Source organism: Anomalospiza imberbis, chromosome 2 (genome assembly GCF_031753505.1).
Source record: "Anomalospiza imberbis isolate Cuckoo-Finch-1a 21T00152 chromosome 2, ASM3175350v1, whole genome shotgun sequence".
In the NCBI taxonomy this organism is placed as follows: Eukaryota; Metazoa; Chordata; class Aves; order Passeriformes; family Viduidae; genus Anomalospiza; species Anomalospiza imberbis.
In genome coordinates this window covers 55467960-55486155 of record NC_089682.1, presented here as the reverse complement: position 1 = coordinate 55486155, position 18196 = coordinate 55467960, and the positions used below count along the sequence as shown (strand labels likewise).

Sequence of the window (18196 nt, the reverse complement as noted above, 5' to 3'; positions counted from 1 at the left end):
TGCTGACACACTTTCCCATTTCCCTGAAAGGGAAATTCCCATTCCTCTCAGGGGAATGCCTCTGCCTGATGGGAGAGCTGTGTCACCTCAGCTGTGGTTCCCATCTTGCCCAGAGGTCACTGTAGGACAGAATGGGAAAGCACCACTGCTGCCAACATGTATTTTGCTCAGCAGCACCAGCCTGTCATGGAACACTGAACTCTCTCCTTCACAGTCTGCTCTGCTGCAGCTGGGTTTGAGCCTCTCCTCCCTCCCACAGTCGTAAGGCACCAAGCAAGAGAAGAGATACTTGCATAAAAGCGGGCATGGGACACATCTGAAGGCACTGCTACGTTGTAAGGCCCAACTGCTTTATACAGGCACCGGCTCCGTCGCACCAGAACGCCCTGTGGCCATATTGTGTTTTCTGACCAGCTGTGGGGAAACAATGCCAGAATGTTACCATCTGTGCTCCCAACCCCCCCAACTCCCTGAATGAGGGTTCACAGGAATGGACTGCATCTTGAAAAATACCAAAGCCTTTGCCATAAGGACATGCCCTAGCTCCCACTGGAAAAGCACAGAGGGTCGATCACAAGCCCATTCAATGGACTCTAAGTAATACAAACAAATGGCTCCCAGTGCAAGAACCTTGTCCACTGCAGTGGAGGCGGCCACTCCCTGCCTCTGCTCAAGATACTCTCCAGTGGCCAAGAAGAATCTCAGCATTTCTTTCTGTGAAGGAACCAGCAGTGACTGGAGGAGCTCAGACAGCTCTCTAGAGAAGCCATTTCTGTTTTGAGTGAACAAGGAGTTCACTCGAGAGTTGCAGGGGAGTGCAACACACTCAAGAGTTGCAGGGGAGTGGAGACACATCCTCGGCAGATAAACACTGCTGGTATTTGCTCATCCACTAGAACATCTCAGCCCCCTGCTAGGCATGCCAAGCCCTGCCCATCCTCACACTCACATGTGCTGTGGAGCATTGCTGTAGGAGCCGTGTTCTAGTTTCTGCCACTTGCCGAGGTGGGCGGCAGACCTGTGGAGCAGGTCACAGTACTTGGGAGGCAGCAGCTGCGTGGTGAGCATGACAAAGGCATTGATCCACACCATGATGAGGTGCTCGCAGGACCAGCGCATGTCATAGTACTGGGTGCTCTGCGAAGAGACCAGACAAGAACTTGGCACTACTGTCACAAAGCAGAAAGAGGAATGACAAAGGACATACTGCATGTGCATCCAGCAGACCCACACCACATGTTACAGGCATGCGCTTTTGGACCGGTGATTTCGGAGGGTTACAGCTTAGGAGGCGCTCAAGGCTCCCTTCTCCTTGAGCTGCAGGAGAAAGGGCAGGGGATGATGCTGCAGCTGGTGCATCTCCTCCTCCAGCAGCAGGTAACAAGGCAGTTTGCTTGCCACAGAACTGCCCCAGGAGCACCAATTGCACCAAGACTGCTACATGGATTGTGAAGCCCTGCCCATTTCTCTGCACGAACTGGAGCTTATTCAAGTTTGAGAAATGACAGATGAAAAAAATATAACCCCCACAACTGACTAGAGGTTCTTGGATTTAGTTTGCCAAGCATCCTAGTTGGCTCTAACAGGCTGACCACCAAAGCCTCTGATCCAAGCACTCAAAAGCCACGATGTTGGATCTGAGACAGGTAACAACAGGTTCTCTTTTCTAGGAAGAACACAGCTATCCATCTGCCTAGGACAGGGGATGGGAGAAGGGGAGTTAGTAAGTGGGGTGATGGGACTAGAGGTGCATCACATTTATGGCAATACCTATCTGCCAACCAGGAGCAGTACTAGTGCACTCCGGATGCAGCCATGCTCCGCTATCCGGGCTGCCAAAGGGGAGACAGAGAAAAGGGGAATTAACCAGGAATCTGGCCTGGCAGTAGTTCACACAGCATTCAGAAGGAGACAGTGGGCAGGGGCACAGAGAGAACCAGATAACAGCTACCTTCACAAAGCACAGCGGCAGGAATGCCACGTAGTAGGCACTGAAGAGAGAGTTGAAGAGAACTTCCTTGATCCTGCGGTTGAAGTCTGCTTTTAGGCACTCCACCTCATTGCGGATGAGATCTGGGGAAAGGGGGCAGCTGTGGGTGGGGATAGACGTAGGATTATTGAACTGTTCTCTCAGGGATTCCCACAGAAGCGAGAAGAAGTCTTTGACCAGGCTGCTGACAGCTGAAGCCCCATCATCTGCCACCTGGTCCTGTACCAAGTAACCACAGTCTGCAGGTAGAGGCTGTGCTCTGCTGTCCTGGTGGAAGCAGCACAGAGGGACGTAGACACCAAACCTGTCATGAAGGAAAGAAAAAAATGGCTGTAATAACAGCCATCCCAACAGGGAGCAGGGGGCACCTCCCCAAAAGATACAGGCCCTTGCAAGAGTGACAGCATATAGGAACCTCCACTCCAGAAGCTAACAGCCAACTTCTCCCCACTAAAAGGCCAGGGGCTGCAGCTTCAACACCTGTGCAGAGAACTTTTTTTAAATCCCATTTGTAGAACCAACAATCCCAAAGGCTCAGTTTTCAAGTGGTAGTAAAGGCTCCTCACACAAACAGCAGCTGAGGCAATTCACTTCATCAGCTTGGTGCCACCTCCTCACACCATCCCCCAGCCACTCCTGCTTCCTTTTTAATCCTAAATCGAGGAGACATTACAGCCAACACTCTTGCTTCCCACGGTGGCTCACGGCACCCCCAAGCAGCTGTACCCCCCCTGCCCAGAAGGTTCAAAGTGGTGTCACTCACGGGTAGCCCAGGAAGAGAAGGTTGAGTACAGAATGGCTGCGGAAGAGGTTGACCAGAGTCCAGCAGAGCACCCATCCACAGAGGGTGAGCAGCACCAGGCGCACCATGTAGCGCATCAATGATGTTGCGCCCACCTGAGAGGCCTGCAAACAGAGAGGAAACATTCAGCAGTCCTGAAACAACCAGTGCCAGAAGATGAGCACAAGGGATGCCTGTGGAGGAGGAGCAGGGAGAGGGGTGCCAGGAGGTACTAGAGGAGGGATAGCTGCCCTCTTCCTCTCAGAAGCAGGAAACTGATTCTCTTATAAACATAAATGCCTTTAATTTTATTAATGATTTGCAAGATCCAAAAGATTCAAATAATCACAAGTTGTGGGGCATGACTAAAATAGGGCCTCTGAAGAAAAAATTCAGAGCTGCAAAGTAGAAAAATATTTTTGCTCAAGTCCCTTATTGCTCTGGTAATAGTCCAGGATGGCCTGAAACCCATTTCCTCTCTTTCTTTTCTTTAGAAGGATCAGGTCTCAGCATTGTGAAAGGTCACAGTTTGCAGCTGACAGAAGACAAGATGTGTAGCTTGTCAATCCCAAACCCAGATTTCCACAATTTAGCTCTCCACCTGAATGGAGTAGTTGGATGTGCAGGCTGCAGTGTAGTGAGGAGGAAAGAAAGCAAACCTGATCCAATCTCCAGAGGAGAGAAGAAAACTGAACTATTAAAAGATTCTTAAGGGCTAGAGCCAATACATGGGATGCTCAAGAACCTGCGTGGAAGATTCCAATGCAGAAATTTCAGTCTATGGCAAGTCTTATGGAGGATGTGACCATAAATGAAAATTGAAGGAATCAGTTGAAAATAGACCTTCAGAGTTCCCACCTTCTCCACTTATCTATTCAACAGGACATAACTGTTCCTTTATTTAATTTACTTATTTTTAAACACTGCTTAGTTGCTTAGCCCGGAGTTGTATTAACCATTTCAGTGGACAAAACTTACATTTTCCTGAAAATGACCTTTTACAGAGACCTAATTTGGCCTGGTTCTGCTCCCACAGACACAGGGAAGGTCTCAAAATCTGTGGTAACATGACCAGAGTCTGAGTTACTGAGTAACCAGGACTGGAAAAGCAGTTCTACCAGTATTCCTATTTCACTTCAGTGTAGTCAGACGTCCTCCTCCTGACCCTTCCCCCTCTGAGCTCCTGTTCATTCTTGTTGTCTTGGCCAACCTCCCTGTTTGCCTTTTTGCTACCTGACTTGCAATTCTCTCGGCCACTTCTCCAGCATGAGATAGTGGGGTACAGTATTGTACCTGCAGAGATAAATAAGCAAGTGGGACCATTTAATAATCTCCTCCTAGATGAAGAGCCAACAGAGCTACCCAATACTACAGGACATGACTGGTCTCAAGGAGAAAACTCCAAGGCAGAAGGGCATCCCCAAAATCTTAGTCCTTCACACCCACACTCTTCTGAGGGAAGAAACCTTCCAACCTGCAAAATTTTTTTTAGGCCATGGATGACCATGTTCTACAACAAGTTCTACAGGTAGGAGAGGGAACAGTGGGAATGTTACCTCAGAGATAATGGCCCACACCAGCCTCCGTGCCAGCATCACTGTGATGAACGCCACCAGGTGGTAGTCAATGAGGTGAAAATTCTGAAGGAGGAAAGAAAAAATGTCTTCACCAGGAAAAGGGACTCTGAAACCATCCAGATGGGGTGGGACTAGAAAGCTGGCTGCTGGAGAGTACATTAGGACCTCACATAAGCATTCTCCAAATCTCTCTATTAGGGATGAAGGAAAAGCAATAAACATTAGCAACGCAGGAACATCTCCAGAAGCAAAATCTCCTCCACAGGGAGATTCCTTCCCCTGGAGAGGTTTCCACAGAAAACAAAACAAACCCACCATTCAGGCAGGTATTTTTGGGGTCAAAGGGACATCTAAAACCAGAATCCTACTATGAAGAACAGGTTGCAGGTTCTCCACAGAAAAGCCTCTGAACAACCAGACAAAGGGCAGCCAAACTAGAGTCCAGAGTGAGCACAGCAGCTTACTTTCCCTCTTGGTCTCAAAAACGGTCTATAGCAATCAGTGCTTCCTGATGAAACCAAGCTGATCTGAGAAACCTCATCCTCATTGGCCATGAAGTTGTCTAGCTGCATCAAGTTAGACACAGCTCTTACAGCTTTTCAGTGAAGCCATCCAATATATTCTGGCCAGAAAAGTTAGTGGACTCTGAATACTGCTGGTTTTGGTACTTCAAGGATATTTTGGGTAAAAAAGAATGCTTGAGTTGTGATGGGAATAACCAAACGACCATTAAATCTTGCTGGGTAGGGAGCCCCAAACAGAATGCTTTTACTTCTAAGCCAGCTGTGTCCAGCACGGCAAAGCTGAGCAGGAGGCTGGTGACTGCAACACCAGCACCACCTGTCGGTACAGGTACCTGAGGGACCACCTCGTGCTTCCAAGCAGCCTTTAGGACACGGTTCCAGCTGCACAGGCTGGCTTTGCTCACATGAGGCTCACTGGCTCACAGGCAGCTAATTGGGACAGCAAGAACACTGAAACCGAGGAGGTTGAGAGCTTTACATAAGCTAAGGATCTGACCCCCTCACCAACTGTGCTGCTAACCTGCTGTGGGATCCCAAGAAAAATCTGCACATCTTCCTTCTCTCAGGCTCTGTTGTTTCGACTGGCATGGGGCACTCACAGCACGAGACAGTTCCTGGAGTCTCAACTCTGTGTCAAACCCTAGGGTCTAGCTAGACCATGCGAACATGTGCAAGAAATTTCCCCTGAAGGAATCCTGCTGACTCCTTTCTCCTGCCATGTCTTTTCTCCCCTGTAAAATGGTGGATGACATGGCCCTGACTGATGGGGGTGCACATGAACTCTCATTGACTCCCTTAATGTCAAATGCTTGGTGATTCCTGGACTGAAGAAGCATGAAAAGAAGCTGTGTAATGAAAAAAAAAGTGATGGCACTTGCTGGGGAACTCACCAGTGAGGTGCAGGAAGCAGGGTGATTGTATGGGTACCACCAGACAGTCTTGTAGATGTTGATGTACTGAATGAAGAGGGCTACCAGAAGGTAGATGAAGAACAGGAATTCAAAGAGAAGGCTCCCATCCAATGGCAGTTCAGGGATCCGGCAGTGACGCACAGGCTCTGGAGTAATCAGTGCTGTGATTGGAGGCGCTGACAGGCTGATGGCACTACCATTCCTGAAGTAGATGGACATCACTTACTTGGTAAACATTCTACATCATCTCTGATATTTTCCAGGACAGAGTGCTTGAGGTTGTGAATTTGAGAGTGGGCATTACTAGGAAGAGGTGACAGCAGTCTTGCATTCCTATTTCTGACATAAGGCTGGTGGTGAGCTCCATGATCTTAGCTCAGACAAAACCCTTATCCAGAATTTTTCTGGATGACAGTTTGATCTGTCAGACGTGCTGTGACATGCCCAGCAATATTTCAGTAAACTTGCAGATTGAGGAGCAGACATACAGATACAGAGTAAAAATCATTAAGGACTCTGAGCTACACCCAACATTTAATATTGGCTCTTTCCACCCATGACCAGGACATTACAGTAGCATCCAGCCTCCTTCTCCAGCACAGCAAAGTGCCCACTGTCTTTCTGTTCATAGTTCCTCTTTTAAAAAGAGGAGTAACTAAAAATGGAATGGAGTAGTTCAGCCACTTCCTAGAGGCTAACCTCTCAAGTGTTCTCACACTTCCTTCTTTTCTAGTTTTCAGAGGAGGCTAGGACAACTAAAAGCTCAGGCATACTGAACTGGTGGAGGAACTATGCTATGTCTGACTGAAACCAGATAAGCAATGCTCTCCCAGGACCCTGGGGCCATGACTCCACAGTCTCTACAGTCATTTCCTTCTCAAGAAGCTCAAACTGTGGTATCTGTGCCTGCGCCCCTGACAGAGAAGTCTGTAAAGGCCAAAGCTAAGTGGCTTGGATTGCTGTACTCTGTAAGAATGAACCTATACCAGGGCCCCAGCATGCAGCAAATAGCTTCTCTAGTCTGCCAACTTTTTATGGAAAGAAGTAATGCTGGGCCCTTTCAGTTTTTATACCAAATGTGGTAATTTCAATGACACGGCATCTATGTGTTCCTGTTTCAGCCCCCAACTTCCCCAGAAAATGCAGGTCATCTTTACCAACTATGAGAATTAGTTTCATCTGCAACCAGCAGGTCTAAAACAGAATATGGGCATCCTCCTGCCCTGTCTTTCTATTATGTAGGAGGAGGAGTCACAGCTGTATTCTGACATGTCACACTAATTCCCCAGGGCAGAGAAGGTAAGTGAGCAAGACAAGGACTCATCATTTGCTAGGACTCACTGCTCTGGAAACTGCTTCAGGAAAGACAAACGGAGCATTGTGTGACTTCCACCGCTGGCTCTTGTGACCACACTGAGTGGTGAAGGGGGGCTGAGACCATTGCCACAATCCCCTCCATGGGGCTGGTTTTAATGCATGAAGACAAAAGAGGGGCTGCAGAGGGAAGCATGTACCACAGCAGAGCTGAGAAGAGAAGCTGGAAGAGGTTTGTCATGCAGGACTTGTTCCCTCTTGGATGAGCCATCTCATAATGCCACAGTGGGGGCTCAAGGCTCCCCTCTCCCAGTCCCTCACTTTCACCACAAAGCCGTGCTCCCACACAGGGTTCAGGGTGGATCAAGGCTCCTTGCTTTCAGCGCTGTCCTAGCCACAGATGTCTCAACAACCCTGCCTTTGTCCTCACCTGTTTCTCAACCCAGTACCGTTTCCACAGCTCCCACCAACCAGAGTCTGGAGAGAAGGCAAAGCTGAACGGCTTAGCTGCTGCCGGCTGGGTCCCCTCCTTCCACCGGGCATGACCAGGAACCAGTCCACTTCCAGTGCCTCCAGCAGGCTGTGCCCCGACACCCAGACAATGATTCAAAAGCCTTCCCAAATCTGCAAAGGAGGCAGAAACATCCCTTAAGCTTTAAACTGCTGGTCACACTCACCCAGTTCACACTTCAGCCAAGCAAATTCATGCAGAAGGAAGTCACTCTCATACACTCAGAGCCCTGTGGGACAGCCACCACCACTCTAAACCACTGTGCCACTTCGATGGCAGCAGGTCAGTGTCTGCTTGCACACCCAGAATGACCACCACTGACACTGTGTCTCTAAATGACTGATAGCACTTATTGCTGGCTGGAAGGCACCACTGAGCATCTCCAGAGCTGGAAATGACACAAATATGTGCTTTATTTCAAAGGCAAACCTGGGAAGAGCCCTCTCCATGTTGTGGTTGAGCTACTAGAGCTTCACAGCTGCTTTTAGGCACCCAGCACATTACTTGCCAGGCTCTGATGCTGGTAGGTAATTCGGACACCCTCTGGCAGAGCTATGAACAGACAGACTAATGAACTTGAAGGAAACTGCATTGTTCAGCTCCCTTCTGTGCTAAGAATGCCCAAATGACACCAAGGTAATACATCCATTTGAAAGTGGGTTTAATTAGCAGAAAATGCAGCAAAACACACATGTATGCATGTACTTCAAATGCACATATGGGCAATCACATAACCCAGCCCTAAAAAGAAAAAAAATTCAGAAGCAAACTTGTACATATTTATTTACCTATTTGTTTTTAATGACACACTTAAATCTATCGAGTCCTTAAAATAAACTAGTATGAGAGAGGCTGGGCAACTTAGAATATCAGAAACAATAGTGTAATTTCTGGCACAGATTTTATCACTTCCCATACAATTTTTCTTCTATTTCACTGGTCTCTCACGTGACACTGCAAGGATTTTGGCAGTCAGGAAAGTTTCCAGTGGAAACACAGCAGACATAAGGGAGTGAAGGATTGAACTGGAGTGCACGTGTGCTGTACAGGAACAAGACACCGAATGAGCATCTCACTACAAGGACTTAGGTGTGTCTGTGTGCCTGGAGTCTAAATCAGTGGCCCTTTTGGAAAAATATCATAGCCAGGGGCCAAGAAAGCACACCCACCTTCTGTGGGAAGGGAAACTCTAGATGTAGCTTTGAAATGTACAGATGAAACCTATGGTCTATTTATAATTCAGTCATCACCTCCTTTAAAATCCTGAGAAATCACAGCTGGCAGAAATGCCAGAAGTTTTCTCAGTGAGTCACAGGACTGTCACCATGAACATAGTGTGCAGGAGTACTTCTCTAAAAAAGTCCCTCAAAGAATTGCCCTTTGTATTAAAATTTCCCATCCTTCATCTCTACTCCGATAAACAATTGTCATGATTGAAACCAGGATACCAATTCTCAAACTTTCAACAAAAATCAAGATGTTTCAAAGGATTAATGCTTTCTGCATACCCACATGAAAGTCAGCTGGAATAATCAAACCCAAACCAAACCCAAAAAAACCACACCGAAAAACAGAGATCCAGGAGAGAGAGAAAAAAAAAATAAAAAGGAGATATGAAAATGCATGAAAGGCGAGCAAACATTGGAGAACTTTGGTTTTGAGGTAAATAGTGTGTTTTGGCAGACTTTAATACTCTCGTATCTCCAACAGCAACACCACAGAGACTGAAGCCTTCCTTACCTTTCTTGTCAAGGAAGACTTTTCAGACAATTTTCCTTAGGATGTTCTAGAGTTTTATTTGGAAATATTTATATTTCAGGAATTAAATATAAACAAGAACATTCTCCTGCATGTGTAAGATGAGCAGAGGCAGCAACAAACAATGCAGAATTCACTTAAGGTATTCGGACACTTTTGATAAACAGCTAAAGTGAAGGAAAAAAATGAGGAAAAACCCCCAAAAAGAACAAACTTGAAAGCCGTTTTAAGCCAAATTTAGCTACAACAGTGCCTGTGGTAACTGAAACAGTTGGTCTGATTTGACCTACAGGATATTTATGATAATGGATGCAATATGTTGGTGGTCTAATTAGTGCTATTAACAGTGGAAGGTATTTTATACCACATTCAATAATTCATGTAAATAATTTAACAGATCTCATTAGTATCACCCCATTAGTATGCCTCACACACTCGCCAATACAGACACTTGGACACGAAGTAATCGCAATTCCAGCCCCTGGCTTTACAAACCAGTAAAATGCAGGTTTCTACCAGTAAAAACAACTGCCCATGGAAAGAAACCATCCTTAACGTCAGTGCACATACTTTAAATGCACTTGAATAAGCCCTTTCACGGTGATTCAGGAACATATAGACTGGGCAGTTCCTCAAGCCAAGCTTTAAATAACTTTACTGGAGTTAGATCAAATTAGGTATGCATTTGTTGGAGAAAAATCTGCCTAAGGACCATTCCTTTTTTTGTTTGCTTTTATTTTGTAAAACTAGCCATGCAAAACTGAAGCTCCACAGATAAAGCTAAACAAAGCAGTGAGATTACAGATCAGATTGTCTCTAAGTCTGCTTTTCTTGGCCTTGAACCAATCAACAGCTCTCCTTTTTGAGGAGAAAGACATGGGGAAAAGTGTTTTTATAGCTTTCAATTAATAAACAAAGGCATGATTCTACTTTGAAAACCAGAAAAAAAGGTGTCCATAAACCCCTTACTCCAACAGATAATATTCCAAGTCATATTAAGTATTAATGAAAAGTCCATCCTGCTCCATTCTCTGTTTGCATTCCCCACCCCATCAGTGATCTTATTTTATAGTCATGCAGAAAAGTGAGTAATGAAAGATAAAAGCTTTTCCTGACAAGACTCTTCAGTCCATTAATGCAATTCCACACTGTTCTTTCCAGTTCACCTACAATTTCCTGTAAAAAATAAGTGACATGCCTGTAGTCCCTTCATCCTCAAATCCTCACAACCAATATTACCTAGCCTCCAAGATCTCCTCTCTGAGGCAGATGTGGGCATCATAAAAACACACAGGAAGAATCTGGAGAGCAGCTACACAAGAGCAGACAGTGGTCCTGTCCACGCACAGGGAATAAATGTGGGTATGGACAGCTCTTGGGTCCTAGGGCAGACCATGCTTCAAGACAGAGACAAAACTTTTTTGTGACACAGTTACAAGAAAATCCAGAAACAGAAGACATCAGATGCTCTGATTTCCATTTCCTGCTTTTTGGACCACAGAAAGCACTTGGTAATTTTTTTTTTCTGTGCCACAATACCCCTCCTGCCCATCAGCTCCACAGCTATCCTGACGAGGCAGGGTCGTGGCAGGATCAAGGCAGGCAAGAACCACAGCTATGTGCAAGACTTTACTGCTACAAAGCTAGGCAGACAAATTACCAATTCAGAGGTGAAACAGTGTGCAGCCCTGTCCTGCTCACCAAGGCCCATCACTCAGAATCATGTTTCTGCAGCAGCAGCTGCCCAAACAGCTCTTTCAAGAGGCAAATCAGCAGAGAGTCAGTGACTCATCAGAATGGAGAGTGTGCCTGTTCCCCATCTCTTTGCTGGAAATGCTACAAAGCTCAGTCAGTTATTCTGATGTTGTTAACATTTTTTAATTGAAGAAAACTCCAAGCCTCTCCAGTCCTGTTGGGAACCTTGCTGCACGGAGACATGAGAACTCTCAGAGGCTGGAAAACATTGAAGTGGCTCTCCTTGGCTCCATAAGTCCTACCACCAGTTACTCACAAGAGCAGAAAGGGAAACGTGGCCATCCTCACTTGGTGCAACGTGGCACAAGAAGACCACAGGTCTCTAACTGCAACTCACCATCTCAATTAAAGCGACCTTCTTCCTGCTGAAGAAGCATATGACAGCTGGGGGTGAAGCAACACATGGCCTCTGTGGTGAGGGACTCACTCTGCCTCCTCCACAGCAATGCAGACATTCCTTTCCATTCAGGATGTCCGTGCTTTATGGAAACACACCTGCCACGTGTGCAGTGCTCTCTGGCAGGGAAGTGCAGCCAGCCACCCCCACGACACGGCTGCAGAGCACTGACACAAAGCACAATTAGTTTCTGAAACTGAAAATGCTCTCTTGGTTGCTAATGTCCTCAACTCAACTCACTGCAGCTGGTCAGCCTAACCCTAAACTTGCAGCTGTCCAGCAATCCTAATATCTTTGCAAATTATCACACAAGTTTTCCTTTGAACTTTGAGAGTCCTAGTTACTATCAGTTATTTTTACTTCCTTTTAGTGTGAACCTCTTATTTATCTATTTAAATTAAAATAAAAACATACCAAAACAAAACCAAAAGCCCATTTTGACAGCTGGAAAAAGAGACACAAAGCCAGTAATTGACTCACCCAATATAACACCAAAAAGAAACAAAATCACCAGAGAGCCAAGGAACAGCGATGGCCGCACCCAAGCCTTGGTCACAAGGCCACCTTGTCAGCACCCTCACATCTGCCACACCGGAAGCCACAAAGACACACAACTTCTGTGAAAGCCCCAACTGGTCTGGGAATAAAATAAGCATTTGGTTGTTGCAAGGGAGGAAACAACCAACAGGTTATCAGATGGAAAACTAAATATTTGGTTTGCACAGAGCTGCCCCAGTGCTAAGTCAACACAACCTTTCAACTCTGGCTGGATCCGAAGGCACACACCCGCCACCTGGCCCAGAGCTGGGAGGCAAAACCGGTTAGGAGGGAGGTCTCCAAGTCAGCCCATTTTCATACAGAGCGATGGATTAATATGGGGATTTGGCACACAGACAGACAGAAACCCCCCTGAAGTGCACCCCAAACACCGTCCAACAGGAGAGCTGGGTGCGGAATCATCACTGTCAGGTGGTGCACCAGCAAGACTAATTTTGCTCAGTGACTAATAACCTCCTCTGTAAAAACAAAACCAACCCATCAAGACCATGGCTTTTCTGATACAGCACAACTCTGGCTGAAGAGACTCCATCTATCAGTCCTCTACACAGATGCCAAAACCAAAGGGTCGAAGTAGCAAGATTATGGCAAGCATTAACAAACAGCATATGTATTGTATGACTTATTTCTAGTGTTTTCAGCAAGGAAGACTAGAGCTAAGCTGAAAGCTAAGTGGGAAAAATAGAAATTTTAGCTTAAGACAAGGGGAAGGCAGCACCTGCCATTTGTACCTGCCACAGTACTTCAAATACCCACATACAAAAATGGAAATGGGAAAGAAAAGTTTTTCAGGAAAAGCGTCTCAAAGTTAAAGTGCAGTAAGCTCAGTCAGCTCATTTTGCAGGCATGTTAAGGTATAGGACATAGATTTAAGTTCTTAATACTCCAGATAAACAAAATCATCCAAGAAACTGAAAAATACATTTTTAAAAACAGAGAAATCCTATAAATTCTCTAAAAATCCCCTCAAAGACCTTACTTTAGCAGGTGCAAGGAAGAAGACTCCAGAGGTATGCAGGCAACAGTGTCCTCTTCAGAATATAGGCAAGTTCAAGTTTTTGTGAATCGGAGGAAAGTTGAGACACACACTAAATGCTCTAAACAAACCTCTGGCAAGTACAAGAACGAAGCCACAATTCCTGGTGTAATAAAACAGTATTACCTTATATTACCATATAATTACCTTGTGCAACTAACTGCTGCAGCAGGTCAAAACAAACAACTTAGGAAAACTTTAATGAATGACTGTAGTAATTTTATGAATGAAGACAAGAGAATTTCTATTCCAAAAGGAAGTAAAAAAAAAATAAATTAAAAAAAAAAATAAAACAAAGCCACAATGCAAGACCCTCAAGGCTCAGCAGCTCCAAGTGGCCAATAACACTCTTCACCAAGCCAACAAGTATTACACAGCTAGCAGCAAGACATTAACATTTTCTTTGGCTTCTTCTGATGTATACAGCAACACTCACAGCCAAATACTGGATCTGAGAATAAAGAAAACATTGGCTTGTTCTTGTGTGAGAACAAGACAGAATTGCAAAGCTGAGCTTTTCCAGCAGCAGAGGGAAATGCAGGCCTGAAAAGTTGGGTCACAGTCTATTTTGGTCCTAGAGTACCCATGCTTCTGAATTGTCTGGGGAAAGGGACATCAAGCCCAGCCTCATCCAGAGTGAGAGGCCCAAACTAAAGAGCTGGAGAGAATTACTGAGCTAGACAGTTCTTTGAGTATGTAACAACACAGAAGTTTTAACTCCATCCCCACATTACTGATAGAAACTGAAGTTCTGTTTAGAAGGGGACGCTGGTTGGGAAGTGAAACACAAGGGCAGTGTTTCAGCAGACACAACACAGGCAAAGCTATCAAAGCTGGCCGGTAATACAATTTATCAACACGCACTCACTCCTAAGTACATCTTGCACCAGAGCTCTTCAGTAAACATTACGTACAGCCACAGCTCTGCTAAAACACAGCTACAGATCACTCTCCATCTTACCATGCCAAGTGCAGTAACTGGGAAAGTCAGGGAATTTTAGGCATGGCCACTGAATTTCTTTTTTCCAAGATATCAAGGCAAATGCACATCAAAACAGATCACTGCTGATGGGGGAAAAGGAAGGAAAAAAAATAGAAGATGCTCATGCTTTAAGAGCCCATCTTAAAATTTTCCATCAAGCAAGCCACCAAAATAGGAATTCTCCCCCCAACCTTCAACGCAAACCTGCAGTCTAATGGCCTGAGCACACACTAGGATATCTTTTGCTTTTTAATCTTTCCTCTTCAACTGACTTCCAGGGAATTTGTTTTACCAACACAGACCTCAGTTTCCTTATCCAAAGCAGGATAAACTGTTCAGCAAGTACTTCTCCTCCCAAGGGTCTCTGTATGTAGTAGTGGATATTTTTTACAGTATTATTTTAGCACTTTAGAAAAGCTTTTTTTAAAACAAACAGAAGCAGCTTTCCTGCTGGTTTTGTTCCTCTGCCAATCCCTATGTTTAATTTAATGGAGATCAGCCATGATGATAAATCATGGGGAGTCACTAGGATTTTTCTATTTTGTCCTCAAATGGCTAAAAATAAGGCAGGCATCTGCCATCTGTAGCAATGAGCTTGAATGCATGAAGAAGAACACAAGTTAAAAACCACTTCCTTGAGCCTTACACCAAGTCGTCACACTGGGATTCACAGCAGAAAGTATCAGTGAGACAATGCTTTGCACATCCCTGATACTGCAGAAAAGCAACAATATTGCAGGGAATTTTAAACAAATTGTAATTTCTATAAATCATAAATTTGCATTAAAATATAAACCACATATGAGAATTCATCAATTCTCCTCTATTTGCCTCTTAAACAACAAGTTCAGGTGATATAAATATTCCCCACAAAACAATAAGTCTTCAATTCAACCTCCATGACTTTGGTAGGCAGGACTCAGAACTTTGTATGACTGTTTACAAAGCAACTAACCCAGCAGATTGAGAAAATGCACTAGGATACATTAATCCCTGGTATAATTCATTATACTGAGACTAATCCAGCTGTCTGGATCTGCATCCATGCTCCCTTATATGTATTTCTGGGCTGCAGATGTCTACTGATAATTTTGCTTTAAACCAACAATTCCAAACCCCCCCAAGGGATGCCACTGCACCCTGTCTTCCAGAATAGCTCTCCTGACCAGGCTGCATAATACCCACTTCTCACCAGAAGTCTCATTTTTATTTGCAATACCCAAAAAAAGCCAAGAAAAGGTTAGAAAAAACTCACCAATGACAACAGATCCCAAAGAATGGCATGAAATCTTCCAGGATAGTTTGTGAAACTAGCTATTTTCCCAAGTCACACAGCTACTACAGATTTACCTCTGATTTTAAAAATCCACCTGCTAATAGCTATGCCACTTACCTAACTGTGGTAGGGTTAGAAACAAATGGACTGTAGTTCCAATTTTAACTGCCACAAGAAAACTTCTTCCTGATTTCACAGCATTTCATGATTCTGTGGCACCGGGAAAACACTAAGAAGCAGGATGGTCTCAGAATTGGTACTATCTTATTGCTTTCCACCACATCCACCTTTAGCAACTGTAACTCCACTGAGGAGTACTGAGTGGCCCAGTTGGTTTCTGAATTGAATGCTCATGGAAACTGGAAGCCACCTTAACATTTCTAGCACATTTGCTCTTGGCTGTATTCTCAAACATCAAGATTTGATGCCTATAGAAAGAAAGAAGGTGTTAGGTTTTATGACAACCAGGTTTGAGTCAATCTGCGTTACATATCCTTTCAGAGAAAGATTTGTGTTCAGTGCTACTCAGTTTCAAAACCAGCAGAAAGGTGTGGGGCTTCCCCCTCAAACACTACATACAGAATTTAATTTTTTAATCTAAAATTTCAGAACAAAGAGGAATGTCTGAACAATGCATAGACAAAAAAATTATTAGGCCTGTCTGCTTTTGAGTACTACATAACAGTACCCCTTTATTGGCAATGGTACATCAGCACAAATGTTGCTAATACAGGCAGGCCAGCAAGAAGATAATTGCTTTATTTCCTTAGCTACCACTGAATCTACTGTGGTAAATGCCATAGTATCTCTGAAAAATAAGCAACTCAGCAAGGTGCTAATCTGTATAATGCAAAAAGTTTTTATAAGAATTTATCATCTTACAAGCAGAATAGAAACATGCACTGCAAAGTAGGAAGCAAAATGTTTTATCCCCATTTTACAATCAGAAAGACTAAATATAAAAGTAAGAAATTAAACTCCTGCAATTTCAAGATTATTAATGATTTTGAATACTCTGGTTGAGGCAGCATAGACACCTCTATTAGGAGGAATGTGGACACCCAGAGTGTCTGAAAGTCAGGTCTGCAAAGAGCAAGCCAGGGGGCATGCAGGTGTTCTATGGTCTTGAGATCAGGAGTACATGCTGAGCATATGTCACTGTGTCAGTGATATCACCTGAGCTTCTCTGTTGTTCCAAATAAATCAAGCCTGGAAAACATTACTGCCTGCTGTGCTGGTTTGTACAGTAAAACCCGAGGCAAAGAAGCTCAAGAACAGAAACAAGGAGTAGCTGCATCGACACCTGAAAAATTTCCAGTCAGATAGGGGAAAACAAGGAGCAGGTGAAGTTTCAACCCAAAACCCAGAGGGGTCAGCATTGCCTGGCTACAAATCAGTGAGCCCAGATTTTATCAGCAGAGCATCATCCAAGCACCTTGGTGGAAGGAGTCTGCACTCCAAGAGCTGCAGCTGGAAGAATAAATGAATGTCAAAAACAGTCCAACAGCAGGAGTGCCAGGAGGTGAGCCATGGAGCAGACTGTGGGTTAAAAAGGGCTGATGTTCTCTGCCTTCAGCATCCTATGAAAATGGAGCTGAGCCATTCCAGTCCCAGCCCTGTACTACTGTATCCCTCTCCCAGAAAATCTGTTCTGATTACAGTGAGGTAACAGACAGAAAGGATGGTTATACAAGGGATGCCTTGTCTCCAAAAATTTTGTAACTCACCCCTTTGTAACACAGACCTCTCATTTCTCCACTTACAGTCATAACAGACGACAGGGACATGAGGGGCCCCTTACTCACAATGGAAAGCATGCATGAGAGCAATCAGAGATTGCAAACAAAGCTGCCTCTGTTTCTGCTGTACGTTCACATGTTAAAATGATGCTGGAGTAGCGAAGGAGCTGCCTCACGTAATAGGGAAAATCACGTGCCCAACTGCTACCCTATATACGGGAGAATGATTGATACACTGTTTTCACTGCGGTACAAAAAAGAACAGCGAGAGAAATGTACACCCACATCCATTCTGGAAACGGTACCTTATGTCGGGTTGGATTTGCCTGGACTTTCAGAAAACTGCCTCAGCTGTTCATCTTCCACAGGACAGTGCCCTTGCAGGACTGGTTACGTAGGCATCGCGCTTTAAAAGCCCAAAGCGCACGTTCCCGCGACCCCAGCCCAACTTCCGCGCGTTTAATCCTCAACCCTCCTACCACAGAGCACCCGGCTCCCAGCAACGTGCGTGGACCTCCTGCTTTAACCCAAACACGGCAGGAAATGTCTCAAAGGAGAAGCCCGGGACCAAATGCCGTAACTTACCAGCAGGACGGAACAAACCGGGCAGAAGCCTCCCCACCACTCACTCCCACACAGACACACACCAGCTTTCGGAGGGGGCTCCGGCGGTCGCAGCCCGCCGCCCGCCCGGGTCGCCGTGGCTTTCCCGGCGCGGTGCTGCCCGCGGGAGCGGCGGGGCCGGTACTCACACATCCAAGCGCGGGCGGCGGCGCGGCTCGGACATCAGCCGGCAGCGGGGTCCCCTCCGGCGGCAGCGGCCCGGCGGCGAGCCCCGGCCCCGGCAATCCCCGGACCGCCCGGGGGGAACGAGGCTGCGGCGGCGGTGGGAGCCCCGCGGAGCGTCCCTCCTCCCGCCGGACAGACCCACCTCGCCGCTGCCCCGCGGCGGGGCAGGAGCAGGGGAAGGGATGGGAGGAGAAGAAGAGGCAGGCAGGCGGGTCCGGCCTCGGCGCCCCGGCGCGGCCCTGCACAGCGCCGGCTACCCGGGAGACGTGGCAGTGAGGGCTGATGCTCTCATCACACG

The 18196-nt window shown here is 45.8% G+C and overlaps 1 protein-coding gene across 2 annotated transcripts in view; it reads right to left on the bottom strand.

Annotated features, from left to right (window-relative positions):
- TMEM39A (transmembrane protein 39A) overlaps nucleotides 1-18196 on the bottom strand; it is a 19848-nt gene extending 1652 nt beyond the window's left edge. The window contains exons 1-8 of one of the 2 annotated variants that reach the window (XM_068181137.1): nucleotides 17862-18196; nucleotides 7528-7721; nucleotides 5763-5985; nucleotides 4328-4411; nucleotides 2754-2896; nucleotides 1952-2294; nucleotides 950-1137; nucleotides 294-414 (exon numbers count right to left, since the gene is read on the bottom strand). In XM_068181137.1, coding sequence (XP_068037238.1) covers nucleotides 294-414; nucleotides 950-1137; nucleotides 1952-2294; nucleotides 2754-2896; nucleotides 4328-4411; nucleotides 5763-5985; nucleotides 7528-7640 — 1215 coding nt within the window. In that variant the 5' untranslated portion in view covers nucleotides 7641-7721; nucleotides 17862-18196. Of the gene's footprint in view, nucleotides 1-293; nucleotides 415-949; nucleotides 1138-1951; nucleotides 2295-2753; nucleotides 2897-4327; nucleotides 4412-5762; nucleotides 5986-7527; nucleotides 7722-17414; nucleotides 17561-17861 lie in introns of those variants that run through there. The other variant, XM_068181138.1, reaches the window with a different exon arrangement.